A 17434-nucleotide genomic window follows, 5' to 3' on the forward strand; every position below is an offset into this window, starting at 1 on the left:
AGGCAGAGAAGGAAACCCACAGGCCCAACTTCTGTAGGTGGCGAGGACCAGAGGCCCGGTGACGCTAACGGCCGGCAGCTGTGAGGCATCTGCTGGCTTCAGGCGGATCCTGGGCTGGGCTATTTTTAATCTAACACACGCAGAAAACTGGTTTGGAAGCCGAAGCGGCCCCTCCTGCTCCCCCAGAAAGCTCGCTCTGCCCCAGCACCCCCACCAGGTTTGCGGCACTGACCCCTCCCCCGCAAAGAGGGGGAGCAAAGGCTCAGCTCCCAGCTCCTCTCCTGCGCTAGGGGCCAGCCAGCCTCAGGCACGTTCGCGGAAGCCCCAGAATGTCTCTTCCCCTGTGGGTCTCTTGGAAGAAGCAAGCCGACAACACATTCGTGTTTTGCTGTCACGGTGCTGTGAACTGTAGCCGGGCCGCAAAGCTGTCGCACGGCGACTCTCCTTGGTCGGAGGGCAGCAGAGGGCAGGAGAGCCCCCCGCCTCCCAGGCTGCGTGTCTCAGGCTCTGGGCTGGGCTGGCCTTGGCCCTCCCAGATGCCGAAGCGCTTGGCCCAGGAGGGGTGGTGGTGGTGGGGGGGGGGGGGGGAGGCCTGGAGCAGCTGCCCCCTTGTCCACCCTCCGACGCCTCCTAGATCAGAGAGGATGTGTGCTGGCAATGCCCAGGCAGTGGCAGGGAGGGGAGGACCACCCCCCTCTCTGCCACCCAGGTCCCGACACGTTGTGCCATGTCTGCGGCAGACAGAACAGGACAGCAGGGCACAGCCTCCTGCGTGGCCACAGAGCCACAGAGCGTGGCTGGCTGGAGGGGAGGAGGGCTGGGGTGGCCGTGTGTACCCGACGATGGCCGTGGCTGGGGTGGGCTGTCCGGACGGACCGGGAGGGCTCGCCCCTCCCGTGCAGGGTAGTGATGTGCTGGGCGGGACCTTGGGCCAACCGTCCACAGAAGAGGAGAGCTGGAGGGCTGGCACCCTCCCGGTCCGCAAGAGACGCACGGAAATGCACCTTCCGGGCACCGTCGCCTTGCATCATAGCGAAAGGAGGCACGTGTACGCTCCATGCAAAGCAGGACCGGCACGGAACGCGGGTCCGCATCTGACGCCTCCGTCTCTCCCCCGGCCCGTGGAACCAGGTCATGCCCCTCCTCTCAGCTTCACGGGCGCCTTGGTCAGATCAACGGGCTGCTACTGCCATCAGCCCACAGCCCCTTGAACATTTACTTTAGACAGGCCGTGCCGTGACGCTGACCCGGACCCACAGAGCCACACGTGTCAAACAACGTGGTGTCCCTTGACCGCTGATGGGGGCACTGGATGGTCACTGCAGCACGTGGGGCTGGGGGCCAGCCACACCCGATCTCACTCATCAGCGGACAAGGGCAAGGGCTTTCCTAAACCCACACCCTGCTTTTCAAACTTAAGTATATAACAAGAAGGGAGGTGGAGCCTGAGCTGGGGAAAGGGGGCAGTAAACACGAAGAGTGACAACAAAAACGTGGGTTTGGTGTAAGGGCAAATACGAGTATGGCCCTGCCGCGGACAGGGCAGCGGGGCCGCCGGACCCGAAGAAGAGATCCTCCCAGGCTCTGGGAGACAGCAGTCCCGACACAGGAGGCTCAGGATTCCCACAGGAGCACGGCGATCAAACTGAGCTCGAAAAGATCACGAAGACATAAGGAAACATGAGTTAGGAGATCGAGGGCAGGGAGGGAAGGAGAGTGGAGGACACAGAGGTTTGAACCCTTAAGGACTTTCATATTGGAGTCACCGATCACTGGAGGGTTGAGCTCCCTGTGCACGAAGTGTTCAAGGAAACCAGAGGGGCAATCGTGGGGCGCCCGGGGGGCTCGGTCCGTTGCGCGTCCCATTCTTGATTTCAGCTCAGGTAATGATCTCAGGGTTGTGAGACTGAGTCCCGCATCAGGCTCGGCACTCACGGTGGAGCCTGCTTGAGAGTCTCTCTCTCTCTCTCTCTCTCTCTCTCTCTCTCTCTCGCCCCTCCCCACTCTCACTCTCCTTCTCTCTCTCCCTCTCTCTCTAAAAATAAAGAATAAAAAAGATGGAGTTGCAAATATGACCAAGCAATAAAATACTCTACACATGCCCAGGAATGTTAGAGAAACCACCACCGCAACAAAGAGAACTGCTAGAAATTAAAAAAAAAAAAAAAAAAAAATGTCATTGGTGGGGGGATACAAAAACAGTGGTTCAGTTTAAAAGCAGATTAGACACACGAAGTGCCATTTAGTGAACTGGAAGGACGGACACAAAGACATTACACAGGCCAGCACATGGAGAAAAGACGACAGGACGTGAGAAACGATACACAGGAGGAATCCAGAAGGTCTATGAGACGTTTAACAGGAGCCTCTGAAGGAATGAATGGTAAGAAAGAAAGAGAGTAGCAGTTGAGGAAAAACTGGCTGAATGTTTTCCGGAACCGATGGAAGAAAAGACTCCATGGTTGTAGGGAGCAGACACATGGCGACCACCGGCTTAACTCCGTGCACGGTACCTTGTTCGTCTCCGTAACAACTCAGACAAAACATCAGTTTCCTTCCCCGTTGTGTCATTGAGCAATCTGAGGCCAGAGAGGCAAATTAAATCACATTTGTTCCTTGTTCACAGGGAATACAAGCGTGCATCCTTATAAGCCATCTCAGTGTCTCTGACGAACGAGCCATATTGTGACTGTATATTTCTTGAATGGCAATGAGTCGTAATTGCATTGAAAAGCATCACTAATGGGGCATCCGGGTGGCTCAGTCGGTTAAACGTCCAGCTTTGGCTCAGGTCATGATCTCGCGGTTCATGGGTTCGAGCTGACAGCTCGGAGCCTGGATCCTGCTTGGGATTCTGTGTCTCCCTCCCTTCCTGCCCCTGCCCTGCTCGTGCTCTGTCTCTCTCTCTCTCTCAAAAATAAATAAACATTAAAAAAAATGTAAAAAAAACCAATAAAAGCATCCCTGATTCCTATTTCCAAAGCGAGGCCTCCACCTCGCTGGGAGACTGCACAGCACTGGTCAGGGTATCCTCTAATATTCAAGGGCGACAGGCCCGCCATCTGGTATCCCCAAGCTTGGGTCCGTACTTGACAAAGGCCACTCAGCTCTGAGCGGCACACCCGATTCTGGCCGGACGCAAGTCTCCTCTTCAGACGGCCACTGTCACTGAACCTCCTCGTCCCCAGTTGTGCACAGAATGCGGTGAGCCTTCGCTGGACCCTCTATGCACGTTGCTGACTGCTTTCTCCGCAGGGACTCCCACAGAGCCGTGAACGTGAGAGGCACGAGGGGGCGTGCGTGTGTGCCTAAGGGAGGGACAAGCAGGGATGGGAAGGGTGTGATGGGAGGATATGGGGGGGAGGGAAGGGAAGGGAGCAAATAACAGAAGCATCACACTCTACCTGGAAGTAGCTGGTAACACGAGGATGACTCTGAGTAAACTGTGTGTTTCTCCTTGGAGGGGACAGGGGAGGACTGTGAGGGGCCACCTGAATTTCAGATGCGAGGCACTTAGGGGGATCAGTGGTTCTGAGGGGGCTGGAAAGGGCAAGCCGCACCTCTACTCTGCACCGGCTCAGAGGCCCCCCTTTGGATCAGGAGGGGCTCCTTGTCTCTCTGCCTGGCCGTCGCTCCAGTCTCTGCTCTGGGCCAGGCCACGCCCAGGTCACAGTGTTGAGACTCTGCAGTTTTTTTCCCTTTCTGCCCTAACTCCCTTCTCCTCACTGTTCAGGGCACTTTTCAATGCCCCTTTCCCCAGGAAGACGGGGCTCGCTGAGACCCTGCTGTGAGCACTGCACCCGTGACGATGGGGGCGGGCCATCCCTGCACTAACGGCGTTCAGAACAGGTGCGACTGAGGCGCAATGGACAGGTGCACAGAAATAAAATAAAGAACATACTGGGTGTCAGCAGCGCCATTCGGTTACACGGGGCGACCGTGACCGATGGAGCCCCACACCCTTTGCGGCATGTCCGTCTTTCTCAGTGTGACATTCTTCGGATGTCGTGGCGAGGGCGTGGCCGGAATCAGTCTTGTTGGTCAGTCTCCATGGCCCCTGTCACAGTGCCTGGCACGTACCTGGCGGAATGCAGGAACATTCTGGTGCAAGGATGACGATTTCCGTAGCTTCTTTCTGAACAGCATGCTTCTAAATGCAGTGGTGATTTTCTGGCTTGCTGAGTCCCCTGACAAATCTGAAATATTACTTGTTCTTTGTAACATTAATCCAACTATTTAGGGAGCCACCATCTGTGCATTTTATTTATTTAAAGATTTTTTTCAGTGTTCATTTTTGAGACAGAGAGAGAGAGAGAGACAGAGTGGGAGCAGGGGAGGGGCAGAGAGACAGGGAGACACAGAATCCGAAGCAGGTTCCAGGCTCCGAGCTGGCAGCACAGAGCCCCACAGGGGGGTCAAACCCATGAACTGTGAGATCATGACCTGAGCTGAAGCCGGATGCCCAACCGACTGAGCCACCCAGGCGCTCCTCATCTGTGTATTTTAAAGGTCGCCTTGAAGTTGCTCTCGGCTCTGTAAGAACTAAAAGGACTTTAAGCCACATATGATCAAATATTTACCCGCCTACTAAATACAAGGAAAGTGAGAATTCCACTTTTCTCCTTTTGCAGGAAATGGAACTTTTGGAGTGTTTTCTTTCTAAGATACTTTACGTGATGAAATGAAGGGCGTCGCACATTACATTTGGGCCCCTGTGATGTGTACTTGGGGGATGCGTGCGGGTGCCCGGGCTCCATGCTGCCTGGACCACGAGCTGGGGCCCATCCAGCCCAAGCAGGGCCCAGCAATGCGACCGCACAGCCTCAGGGTTTTGTACGATGTATAAACGATACTTAACCATGACCAGAGAAGAGCACTCTTCCTCCATTCCAACGTCCTTTCCCAAAGTCGACAATGATCCCGAAAATGTGCGTGCCTTACTAATAATGAGTTGTAAACCCAGAGGAAGGGCTGCGTTTTTTCTTTTTTCCACACGTGGGAAATAATATTACTAAATTATTGTCCACGGAGGAGGCGATCAAGCATTGCACAGTTGAAAAAATGTAGAAAATAAAAGGCACTATTGAGATGTGTCAGGCAGTTGAGTAAAAAGTTACGTTACGGTTTTCTAAGTTTTGTGTGTTTACTGTATTTTCCGCTTTAAAAAATGTAATTTATTGCAATTTTTTTCTTATTCTAAAAATAGATTTTGTATTTTTTTTAAACAAGGATCTCCAGGGGCGCCTGGGTGGCTCAGTTGGTTAAGCGTCTGACTTCGGCTCAGGTCATGATCCCGTGGTTCGTGAGTTCGAGTCCTGCGTCGGGCTCTGCGCTGACAGCTCGGAGCCTGGAGCCTGCTTCGGATTCTGTGTCTCCCTCTGTCTCTGCCCCTCCCCGACTCATGCTCTGTCTCTCTCTGCCTCTCACCAATAAATAAACATTAAAAAAAAAAACTTAAAAAAAATAAAAAGAAAAGAAGATCTTCGAACCGTATACGCTTTGGACCACACCAATCCTGGGTCCTTCCTTTGGGGGAAGGGGGATACAAATTTTGCAAAAGAAATTTTGTTTACCTTTTTGAACAAATTCATTTTTCGGGGAGACCTGGGCTGTGACTAATTTCTCAAAACGGCAAACCCTGTCATCATGTGAGGTTTCAGAGATCCAAAGGGCCGCACCCTCACGAAGCCCTTGGGCCCTGGTGTCCCCAGAAGGCAGACCCCCAACCCGCAGGACCGTGGCTGGGTGCTCACATGGCCTTGCCCTTATGTGTGCATGCACAGAGAACTCCAGTCTCCTTTTCCTAAAAGGGCCCCAATCCCATCATGGTCCACCCTCGAGACCCGCGTGGTCCCGGGTAGGCTGTGTGGATAGGACACGGGACAGGGGAAAGGCTGACATGTCCCGTGGACGCGCCCTGGAGCCATGCCTTGCACGGAGAGCGCGGGGTTAGGATGCAGCTGCTGGTGGTGGGGTCCCTGGACTCTCAGCCCAGAGCCATCAGGACCCTGGAGCCTCGCTCTCAACTCCCACTCGCCTGACCACCTGGGGTAGGCTCCCTCGTGCCTCAGTCCCCCTTTGAAAACCAAGGACTTACACTCATGGCAGTGAGGTCCCTCCTGGCTCAAGTATTCCGCCCCCACAAATGGACTTCCCACTGTCATTCGTGAGGAGAGAAAACTGGATCTGCGTTGGCCAGTGTCCCCCAGATACGGCCTCTCTCGGTGGTTAGCAGTTCCCAAGATTTAACTTCTGCATCTTAAACCGTCATGGCGAAGATTCACGACCTCACGTAGGCCTTTTCGAAACACTTCTGCCTCTTCCTCCGTGATTTCTAGGGGTGGCACGGGGCATGTGTTTTCCCAGGAGAGGGGTCTGGCCACGTTGAACCGTCATGTAAATCGGAGGTTCTAGAATGAACTCTCTCACTTCCCCATTTGACTCTCCATGTTATTACTTAAGCCGAAACTGCAAACATTCGGGATTCCCACAGGTGCCCCTTGGCCCCTGCTGCCTGTGGCCGTTCAAGACTCAAAATCAGCTTGTACGCGCAGTCCCCAAGTCGCGATGGTTCCACTTGTGAGTTTTCAGCTTTACGATGGACACAGAGTGACAGTAATCCGGTAGAAACCATACTTCAGAGTTTGAAGGTGCATCTCTTCCCGGGCTGGGGATGTGAGGCAGGGTTCTCTCTGTGATGCTGGGGAGGGCGCCACGGCCCCCAGGCATCCACGCCGTCAAGATGGCGAACGACGCGTTCAGCACTGACAACGTTGATAGGTTCTGTGTGTCCCCTTCGGCCCAGTGCTCCAGAGACCACACCAGACTGTCAACACTTGACTATCAGATCGGCTTCGGTCGATGACTTAGCCCAACAGTATGTTCACGTTATGAGTTCTGAGTGCACTCACGGCAGGCGAGGCCCAGCTATGGTATCTGTTCAGTAGCGTAGGTATGTTAAATGCATTTTCCACTTACTGTATTTTCCACCTACGAAGGGTTTATCGGGACATAACCCCATCATAAGTAGAGGAGATCTGTATTTATTACCCTCCTACCAAGCACTAGGCATTACACACAGCACACTGACATGTGCCAACTTATCTTAAATCAAGTTCATGATGCCCATTATTAAGAGCCACAAAAATTAGGTTCTGTTTCTGGATCTGAGAGCCTCTTAGACTCTTGTCGATTCTGCCAGGTGCTGCCGGGAGGTCCCAGGGAGGGCAGGCTGGCCTTGGGGTCAAAGACGGGGTCATGAAAGAAACAAGTGCCCCGAGCGAGGCCGTGTGGAGGGGGTGGGGGTGTGGGAAGCACCCGGCAGGCCGCTGACTGGAGCCAGACCGTGTCCTAGCAGACCTGGGAACAGACCCATATAGGACAGCAGCAATGCAGAGCCAGACGGCCAGCCCCGCGTGGGGCAAGTCCGGCAGTAAGACGAGGCCGGACAAGGAACCGTAAACATCGGGGGAACAGAAGGGTGACGGACGCGGCAGTGTTCATCCTAAATTCCCGCCTTCCGCCTCACGGAAACACGTGCCGTGGTCCCCAGCAGACACAGAGGAACCGTGCTCACGAGAAGGGCACGTGTGCACAGAAGAGACACAGAGCCCCGGCCCTGGCCAGGGTGCACAGAGCACAGCACAGAGCCACGGGGCAGGGCCACGCACCAGCACCCACGTCCCTGTGTCCAACAAGCATCCACAGGGTTCCTGCATTCAGGCACCAGAACGCAAAAGCCCTGACGTCTGGAGACTAACGAACACCGCACTTGGGTTCAAGCACACACGAACCACACAGTGTGGCCTCTGAGTGTCCGTACTCCTGCATCTCTGCACGGTCTCTTTTCTACACCCAGCCAGACGGGTCCCACCGAACCAGAGCTGAACCCGCCTTGACACCCTCCTGAAGGTGGACAGCGCCCCCCTTCTAGTGCCCGCCAGTCCTCCCAGGCCCGGCCCTGCGGCACACGTCCACCGGCCCAGGGCACCCACACGCGTGCTCTGTCCCTTTCATTCTGCACAGCCACCTGTTCCACGGCTCCTGTTCTACGGTTCGGTGCCTGTTTCTCCCACTGAGATGTGTGGCTCGGGAGGCAGATGGTGGCGTGCTCACACCTCCTCTCTAACGTGCCGAGTGGCGTCGGCATTCAGTGCCTCCACAGCTACGGATTCTAGTGAATGCTGCTTCGCGGGCGGTAAGTCAACCGAAATGACTGGAAAGCAGCAGGAAAGACGTTCTATAGGAAAACCTGGACGAGGCAGGAGAAGACCCCTGGGGAAGGGACCAGCAGCTGGCTGGGCCCTCGGCTGTCCCAGGGCGGGGCCCCTCGTCTGAGCCGGGAGCAGGCCGCCGTCTCTGACCACAGCTGTTTTCCAGTGAGCCTGGGATCAGGTGCTGGACCCGCGAGGAGAGAGGCCTCGCTCACTCTTTGGATTACATCACTCGGGGCTGACTTCACGCAGGCCCAGACGTTTGTGCTGGAAATGATTCCGAAGAAGATGGTAAAAGTCCAAACCTCAGGGGGAAATGAGCTGACAGGGGCCACCCGAGGAACAAATATCTCCCGCACACGATTTCTGCTGGAGGCTGCTACGGAGGCTGCTAAATCAACATTCCAGCACCCGCTGCGTACCGACCTGGGCTACCCCGCTCTTGTTTTCAGAATCACTTTTCAAAGAACAGTTTTGCGTTTAAGATCGTTTTTCAAGTAAGAGCTATTATGGTAAAATCTGAATAAAAAATTCTTAATAGATGTATACTCAGCAAAAACACTCCTAGTTCTAGGAACAGTTAAAAGTCAGCTGGGTGTGAGTGAGTGCACGTGCCTGACCACGGGGCCAAGTGCCATCTGTAAGGGTCCAAGGTGAGACCGAATGACTGTCCCCTGAGGCACCGGCTTAGCACCTGAGCAGTGACAAACAGGTGGGCACGTCCCCGGCCACAGCTCCTCTGGGAATAAGGCCGACACCTGCCCAAGACAGCGCAGTGCTGTCCTTGACCCCTGACCCCGCCCCAAGGTGGCCTGAGTCTCCAGGATCCCGAGTACTGAGGCCCATCGGTCGCTAAGGTTAACAAGGAAACCGTTCAAACTCCCGACAAATTCTCTTCGATTATCTGCCTCAGTGGCGCCATGTAGTTCCAAGGAAAGAGAGACGTCAAGTCTGAGACCTTGGGGCACTGAGTGAACAGACACGGTGTTTTTATTTCAGATGGACGCCCACGATCGTCACGCGCCCTGTCCTGGCACGTAAAGCAAGCTCTGTGGCTGATACCATTTCTCTAACTCACGTACCCCTGTGCCCGAGAAGAGTGTTCACTTTGGGCTCGGACTGGGTGACAAATGCTGGGTTACGAGCGGCATCTCTGTCTGGGAACGTCTTCACGGCGGGCCGCGTGGGTGGTGCCCTGTGACGGTGTGTGAGCCTTCCCCGGAGCCACGTGGGCTCCAGGAAGGGGGAAGCCAAGTTACCCCAACAGTCCAAGCGGGCCCGTCGGTAGGAGGTGACAGGGAAGAAGACCGTACTTACAAAAATTTTCCATTTGTCTTGGATCCGATCAGGACAATCTGCTCCGATTCGACCCGTGAGATTTTGCCGTGGAACCAGGGCATTTTCTCGTGGGCCGTGGTGGCGATCAGCTTCTCCAGCTGTGGTTTCTGGCTGATAATGGCCTGCTCCAGAGCCTGGCCCTGCCACGAGGAAAAGGGGGCAGAGAGGTACTGAGTAAAAACATGTAAGAGTGTCAGAGATCATTTCTGATCCGTCTTAAGTTCTGACGTGGTCATTCGTTCATTCACCACATAAAACCAGTAAGATCCTTGTGTAGGATTTAAATACCTTCAAGTATGTAAGTGACAACGCAGATTTTAGAGGCTGGCCTTTTAAAGCCGGATGGGGCTTCAGAAACCGTCCGGCATCATCCGTGAGGTGCAGAGGACAGGCCTCCTGCCCTCCATGGATCGCAGCCCAGCACTGACCCTGTGGTTCTGCGTCACAGCCCGGCCCTGCCCGACACCTCAGAAGCCCTGGGATGTGAACCACAAGGGAAACGTGGTTTTCCTGTCTCCTCTGAGCTCTCACTCTCTGTCTGTACCTGCAGGACATGTGGCCACAGGGCGTGGAGGACCCACAGGGCGTGGGACCATGACAACAGTGGAAAACAAAAACGGGAGGGGGCCGACGGCTGGGTGGGTTCCCTTCCCCACCGTGCTCAGTGGGCGGGGGAGAGGTTTCTCCGCAGCCATAAACGAAGACCCCAGCGTGGATTATTGGAAATTAGAAAGAAGACCAGAAGAAGTAAAAATAACAGTATAATGAACCCAGGGGCGCCTGGGCGGCTCAGTCGGTTAAGCGTCTGCTTTGGGCTCAGGTCAGGATCTCGCAGTCCGTGAGTTCGAGCCCCGAGCGGGGCTCTGTGCTGATAGCTCGGAGCCTGGAGCCTGCTTCCGATTCTGTGTCTCCCTCTCTCTCTCTCTTTGCCCCTCCCCTGCTCACACTCTCTCTCTCAAAAATAAATAAACATTAAAAAAATTAAAAAATATATATAATGAACCCAAGCTAGGGGGTGGAAGGGAGGCGGGAAGATAGGCGGGAGCTGAGATGCAAGGTGGGTCAGACTGCACAGATGGCCTGAGAAACAGCAGCTCTGCGTGAGAGGGTGCATCCCACAGCGGCGTCCCAAACACCGCCAGTCGAGGTCTGGGCGCAGGAAGAAGGTGGCCCGAAAGGGTACCGGCTGTGTGAGTCCCCTCACACGTGATATTCTGGAAAAGGCTACACTGTGGGACAGATGGCTGGTGGGGGGCTGCTGGGCGCCGGCCGGGGGGGGGGGGAGGGGCAGCAGACCCTGATTGGGGTGGGACCCACACGGTGCGGGGTGTTGGTCAAAACCCTAGAAATGTACGTCTGACAAGGTTCGTGTTACTGTGCCTGAATGACCTGATCTGCTGCATCTGACTTTGCAAAAAAAAAAAAAGTAAATCAGATGGCCTGGGGCACGTCCACTCCACGCTCATGACAACGACCGCACACAGAGTACTGCTCCCTGCGTGCAAGGTGACTTCGGCGCAGGTTGTATTCAAGGGCAGAAAGCAGTCACTGCACACGACCCTCAGAAAGGCTGTGCCGCACACGTCCGTGTGCAGGGGACGGCACCCCCAGTGCAGGACGCGCACATCCGGGGAACGAGAGAGAAAGGGCCGAACGCACGGGGCCGAGCAGGAGACCGTCAACCAGCCCGGTGGCTCCTGACATCAGGTGCTGTTGACAGTGAGGCTGGGACCCGGCGGTCCCAGCCCCTGGGGCCTTTCCGGATGACAATCTGTCGATACGTGTGAATTGAACACATGCACCCTTCCCTGCGGCCACACCAACGAGCTCAGGGTCACCCGCTTAGAGGATGAGAAAGATGGGCAGGGGCACGTCACTGGCGGATTACGTGCCCGTCCCCAGGGCACCGGGGACGTAAATTGCGGGGCGTGGGAGCCGGCGTCAGGGGCCAAGCCCGGGCTGCTGGAGCTCCGGCTCTGCTCGTCCGGAACGTCCTGCGACGGAGCCCCCGGAGCCGTAAAATCAGGAGCCCATCCATGGGCGCAGAGCGACCCCGTCAGGTCCGCGCACACGGCTGACGCCGCGGCGACCGTCTGGAGGGGCCCCGAGGGATCCGGTGACCGGCGACCGGCATCGCCGGCAGGCGGGGTGCCCCCCGAGGAGGGGCGCTGTCCCCCAGCGGCCGGGCGTGGGCGCTCACCTGCAGGTTCCAGGTCTGCCTCACGTACTCCCGGATGAGGCTCTCCTTCAGGTCCTCGAACGGGCCGGTCTTGGGCTGCACGCCGGGCGGCCGGTGGAAGGGCTTCTTGAGGAGGCAGACGAGGCCGTCGCACTCCTGGGAGTGGTAGTGGCACAGCTCGGCGGGGCTGCCGTGAGCCCTGCCGCCCGCGATGGCGTACGTGCCGTTGAGCTCGCGCTCGATGGTGTAGTGGTGCGCCTTCCTCCCGTGCGCCACGGACAGCGCGAAGCCGCCCAGGTAATTGCGGCTCTGGCGCAGCAGGTACAGCCCGTCGCTCATGCCCCCCTGCACCAGGTAGTCCTCCGCCTCCTCCCGGGTGATGTTGCCAAAGAAGAAGGGCAGGTGGTTGGCGTTGTCGGCCGCCACGCCTCCCGCCATGCCGGCGCCTCCCCGCCACGGGCCGCGGGCGCACGCGGGGGTCCTCCTGGCAAGAGAAGACGGGACATCGGTCAGGACGCGAGCAGCAAGAACGGTCGCAGAACCACGGACCCTCTGGAGCCCGGGCCAGGCCCTCCCGATGGGGCCAAGAGCTCTTCCCTCCAGGGGCCTGGGGGTCCTCCTTCCAAACACACCGCCTCGGCGCCGAGCCCCAAAACACAGCACGGGACAAAGGTGACCCCATTAACTTCCTCTTCCGGTCGGGACAGAGAAGTCTAAGACACGCTACAACGGAAAGTCTCGTTGCAAGACGGCTCAGGCGCCGGCCCCACGGCCCGCAGGTGTCTGGCCCAGCACCCTCTCCAGACGGGGACAGTCATGACGGTCACGCAGTGCAACACAGACCTGGGCGCTGGGTCTACTGCGTCTCGTCTGGTAGACGGACACCAGACGGCTGAAGGAGCAGCCACATTCACACACGTAGCACCAAGGCCGCATGCACCTCGGCTCACGGGCCTTCGGCCTGGGCAGGGGGAGGGCCAGCCGCTGCCCTGGGGCATGAAGACAGACAACCTGTCAGGGCCCCTGGCCTCGGACGCCACGCTGTCCCCTCCCTGTCCTTCTCCAGACCACATCCAGGCACTAAAGAATCCAGGGTACTAAAGAAACGGTGCGGGTTCCACATTCGACAAGGACACCCGTCACCAAGACGGCACTGAACAGACACACGCACTTCAGGAATGGGGTGGATGCTGGAAAAGAGAAGGGTCTCCGCGTTGCCAATCCCCAGATACCCAAAGCAGTGTGTATTTTAACCAAAAGGGCCTGTTGCGCATGGAGAATTATCTAGGCGACCCCATCCGTACATCCAGGGAGGAAAGCGCATGCCCCTGCACGTTGCACTCAGGTGTACAGTCACACACACACACACACACACACACACACACACACACGATGATGGGAGACAGCTTCTCCACCATGGGTTTTCCTACACGTCGCGATAAAGCATCAGAATAACTGCCTGGGGTGCCTGGGGGGCTCAGTCGGTTGGGCAGAGCCCCTGACTCTTGGTTTCGGCTCGGGTCGTGACCTCACGGTTTGTGGGTTCAAGCCCCTCGTCAAGCTCTGTGCTGACAGCACAGAGCCTGCTTGGGATCCTCTCTCTCACTCTCGCTGCCCCCCCCCCCAAATAAATAAACTTAAAAAAAAAAAAAAGAATACATGCCTGACGGAGGGAACGATTTTCTCCAGGCGATGTTGCCCAATCTCCTGAGTGAGCCCCGCAAAAGACATCAGTTTTATTATAATTTAAGGATTAAACAGTCGTCTGGCTTCCTCGTCAGCACTGGACTGTTAATGATCAGTTTTTCTTCGTCCACAGTTTGCTTTGTTACTTACAGCTTACAGTTGCACGTGGTCTAAGGATGCCATGAACAAAAAACACCTCTGGGAAGATATCTTTTGGAAGCAATTATTTCTTTTCCTATTTTTTTTTAAAGTTTATTTATTTTTGACAGAGAGATAGAGAGAGCACAAGTTAGGGAGGGACAGAGAGAGAGGGAGACACAGAATCCGAAGCAGGCTCCAGGCTCTGAGCTGTCCGCACAGACCCCGACGCGGGGCTCGAACTCACAAACCGTGAGATCGTGACCTGAGCTGGAGTCGGACGCTCAACCGACTGAGCCCCCAGGCGCCCCTCAAGCACCATACTTTAAATGTGAACAAACACTCTGTAATTTACCTAAATCCCGACAACATAACAACCATTTTCAAAATTCGTCATTTGTTGCTTTGGACATGGGTGCTGGCTCTCTGGCCTGTAGGGCCCTTGGGAGGAATCAGAACAAGACAGGACAGGGCAAGGCACCTGCTGGCCTGTCCCCCAGGGGAGGGTCCTACACATTCATCTCCCAGCAGGTGGCTCCTTGCAGCTTTCAGGGGCAGAGGGGGTGGCCTGGAGGCCTGGCTGTGCTCGGCGTTAGCAGTCCCCGTACCCCGCCCCCTGGGCTGAGCAGCCTTTTTCTGGGGGTGTGATTCGCCACAGGGGACACTGCCTGGGGACCTCAGGGTTGACACATTTGGCCGGTGGTGGTGGTGCGGGGTTCTGACAGCAGAGATGGCTCCTGCAAGGACAGCTTAGGGCACGTTCTCGGACTATTTAATTTGCGGAACGAACAGTGTCTGTGATGCCCTGTTCCTGCACCCCCACCACCCACCCAGGGCCTTCTCCTGGCCTCCGACCTCCTCTGCACAACACAGGCTGCCTGGCTCCAGCCATCGTCCCCATGAGCTCACGGCCACACGGCTGTTCTCAGCCCTGCTTTTCGGACACCAGCTCTGGCTCACTTGGCAAACCCCAAAGGCTGTGCGTCTTCACTCGGCCCTCGTCCGGGCTGCTCCCGCTGCCGAACCAGGTACCTACGGTGACTTCCCGCCGTGCACCTTCCTCCGTGTGCCCATCGACGCAGCCCCCCTCCCCACCACCCAGCACCGGCTTCCAGGCTAAATCTGCCTTTTCTTCTGACCCCAGGGAAAGTCTGTAGCTCAAACTGTGTTTAACGCCCATCAGGATAGTTTTCTCAACAGTGCCTAGAAACGCTACCTAATGGGGCGCCTGGGTGGCTCAGTCGGTTAAGCGTCCGACTTCCGCTCAGGTCACGATCTCGCGGTCTGCGAGTTCGAGCCCCGCGTCGGGCTCTGGGCTGATGGCTCAGAGCCTGGAGCCTGCTTCCGATTCTGTGTCTCCCTCTCTCTCTGCCCCTCCCCCGTTCATGCTCTGTCTCTGTCTCAAAAATAAATAAACATTAAAAAAAAAAAAACGCTACCTAATGCTTGCTAGTTCAATGATCCCAGTTCTTTCTCTACACGTGCAAAACCACTTTATTCAAAAGCTTTATTCAAAGAAACAAAGAGGGCCTTTGGGGGGCCCACACTGGACCCCCTAAGCCCCCGACCTCGGCCTGAGCACCTGCACAGGTACCTTCCAGGGAGGTGAGGCTTCAGGGTGTTGTGTGGCCAGCTTCTCAAAACACAACAGCATCACTTGCTCCTCTGGGGCCAATTTGTGACACGGGTTCAACATGCATTTCATAATAGAAAAATGTTTCATGACACGAAATCTTATTTTGATGCCTGGGGGCAGCACCTCCCCCTTTGCTGATTAATTCCTGCCCCCTATGGTTCATCTGCACAGGTGACAATCCCTCCCCCCCCCCCATGGCTCATCTGCATAGATGACAATCCCTCTCCCTCCCACCCATGGCTCATCTGCACAGGGGACAATCCCTCCCCTCCCCAATGGCTCATCTGCACAGGTGACAATCCCTGCCCCCCATGGCTCATCTGCACAGGAGACAATCCCATTCCTCCCCACCCCACCCCGCCATGGCTCATCTGCACAGGCGAGGCTCAGTCAACACACCATGACTTCCCGCTGAGGGTGATCCCTGTTTCGTCCCCACACCGGTGTGCTGGCTTTGGGACCGAGGTGGAGACCGGTGTTCACGGCCCCATCTGTGTGTCTGGAACTGTCCCGGGCACATGGCAGGTGGCCAGAAATACTGGTTGATTAACATGAGCAGATTTCAAGATAGTGCAGAGTGATCTCGTTTTGTCTTCGAAAGCTCATGGGCACACACACGGGTAACATGTACGCGCCAGGAGTGGCTGGGAGGTTGGCGGGTGGCTGTGCCCCTCTCTCCTCGGTCCAAACCCCTGCGCCGTCCTCTGCTCTCCCGCCGATGTCCTCGGCCTGGCCCGTCCTCCCACGCCCTTGCTAACGTCGCCACGTGGCCAAACCCAAGGTCACCCCTCCGGCCCTCTCTGGTTTGAGCTTCAGGCAGCACCGGACCGGGCCCAGTGCCTCGACTTCAGGGGGTCGGCCTCTATATTCTTTGCTGACCCCTGATGCCGTGGCTCCTTATCTGCTTATTAACCTGCAACCCAGGGCCGGGGCTGGGTCTCCAACTGCATCTCTCCCTGCACGGCCTCCTCCCCACCCCCCGTCGCCAGCATGGCCACCTGTGTCCCCCGAGCTCCTGACCTGAACTGCCCACCTGACGTGTCCTCCCGAGTGTCCGACAGGCGACCAACCTTCACGTGCCCCCGAGGGGACTTGGGGTGCGTCCCGTCCTCCTGGGGAAATGACGCCGACCCTAAGCAGCTGCTGAGGACGAGACCCTAGAGTGTCCAGACCCCTCCCTGTCATGGCGCACTGACCTACACTGATCCAGAAGATTGCGCGCTCGTTCTCGGGTGCGTCCGTCCCGTAAGGAAGCAGTGAGCTCCGTGCGCGAGGCGGGGCCGGGTCTCCAGGGAGCTCCCATCAGCTTTCCTTTCCATACATCCCAAAGCCACGACTTCTCACCATGTCCCCAGACCACCCTGGTGGCACCCACCGCCTTCCATGCACATCGATGGGTCTCCCCCCACCTGCCCTGCTCCTGGTCTGCTCTGATGTCGATAAGCCATCTCCCTGTCCCCCGTCACATCCCCAACTCTTCCCTGGTTTGGCCCGAGCCTCTCCTCATCTTGGCCCCTTGCACCCGTGCTCGCCACGTCGGGCCACGCCGCCCTGTCCTGATGTGCCGGGGCCTTTCCTGTCCCCGGCTGCTGCACGTCCCCCTGGCTGGTCTTCTCGGCCCACGTCACCTCCTCCGAGAGGTCTGTGCTGATGACACGCCACCATTCATCTTTATCCCATGAAGGGTTTGTCTCCTTCATTGCATGCACCACCAACCAGCTCTTCCTGCCCTCACACGGGAGCTCCAAGGTCTGGAAGTGTTGACCTGCACCCCTAACACCCTGTGCCTTCCCGGGGGCTCCCAAAATGCCTGTTAAACGGGAACGTGCTCGTCTCTCCTGTTTGGAGTTTCCACGGGGAACGCACGCTGTGCACAACACAGACTCCCCACGTGCAGCTGCCACTTTGCTCTCTGGACGGGTCTGCTAGAACAGGGTCTCTCCGTGGACCCACTGCCTCTCCTCCTGCAGCCCGGACCCCCCGTCTGCCCGCAGGACACCCAGAATGCTTCCGGTCCTGCTCCCCCAGACGCCCGTCCGGTGCTCGCTCGCGGCTCCGCTCTCGGTTCACCGTCCTCGCGGCCTTGACGTTACTTCTAGGGCGTCCGCCCTCCTGGTCACTTTGCCCGTGCGATTCCACTTCCCCCAAGACCCTCTTCCAAGTGTGGCCAGCTTGGAGGCTGCCAGCGCGGGGATCGACCCACACGGGGGCGCGGGCCACTCCCGGGTCTGCCCTCGGTATCCC

At 57.0% G+C, this 17434-nt stretch overlaps 1 protein-coding gene across 2 annotated transcripts in view; it reads right to left on the bottom strand.

Moving 5' to 3' along the window:
• Nucleotides 1-17434, bottom strand: part of SYK (spleen associated tyrosine kinase) — an 84147-nt gene that overhangs the window by 37985 nt on the left and 28728 nt on the right. For both annotated transcript variants that reach the window (XM_040449526.1, XM_040449525.1), the window contains exons 2-3: nt 11752-12214; nt 9531-9691 (exon numbers count right to left, since the gene is read on the bottom strand). In XM_040449526.1, coding sequence (XP_040305460.1) covers nt 9531-9691; nt 11752-12168 — 578 coding nt within the window. In that variant the 5' untranslated portion in view covers nt 12169-12214. The remainder of the gene's footprint in view (nt 1-9530; nt 9692-11751; nt 12215-17434) is intronic.

This window comes from Herpailurus yagouaroundi, unplaced genomic scaffold (assembly GCF_014898765.1).
Source record: "Herpailurus yagouaroundi ecotype Mexico unplaced genomic scaffold, PumYag 199, whole genome shotgun sequence".
Lineage (NCBI taxonomy): Eukaryota > Metazoa > Chordata > Mammalia > Carnivora > Felidae > Herpailurus > Herpailurus yagouaroundi.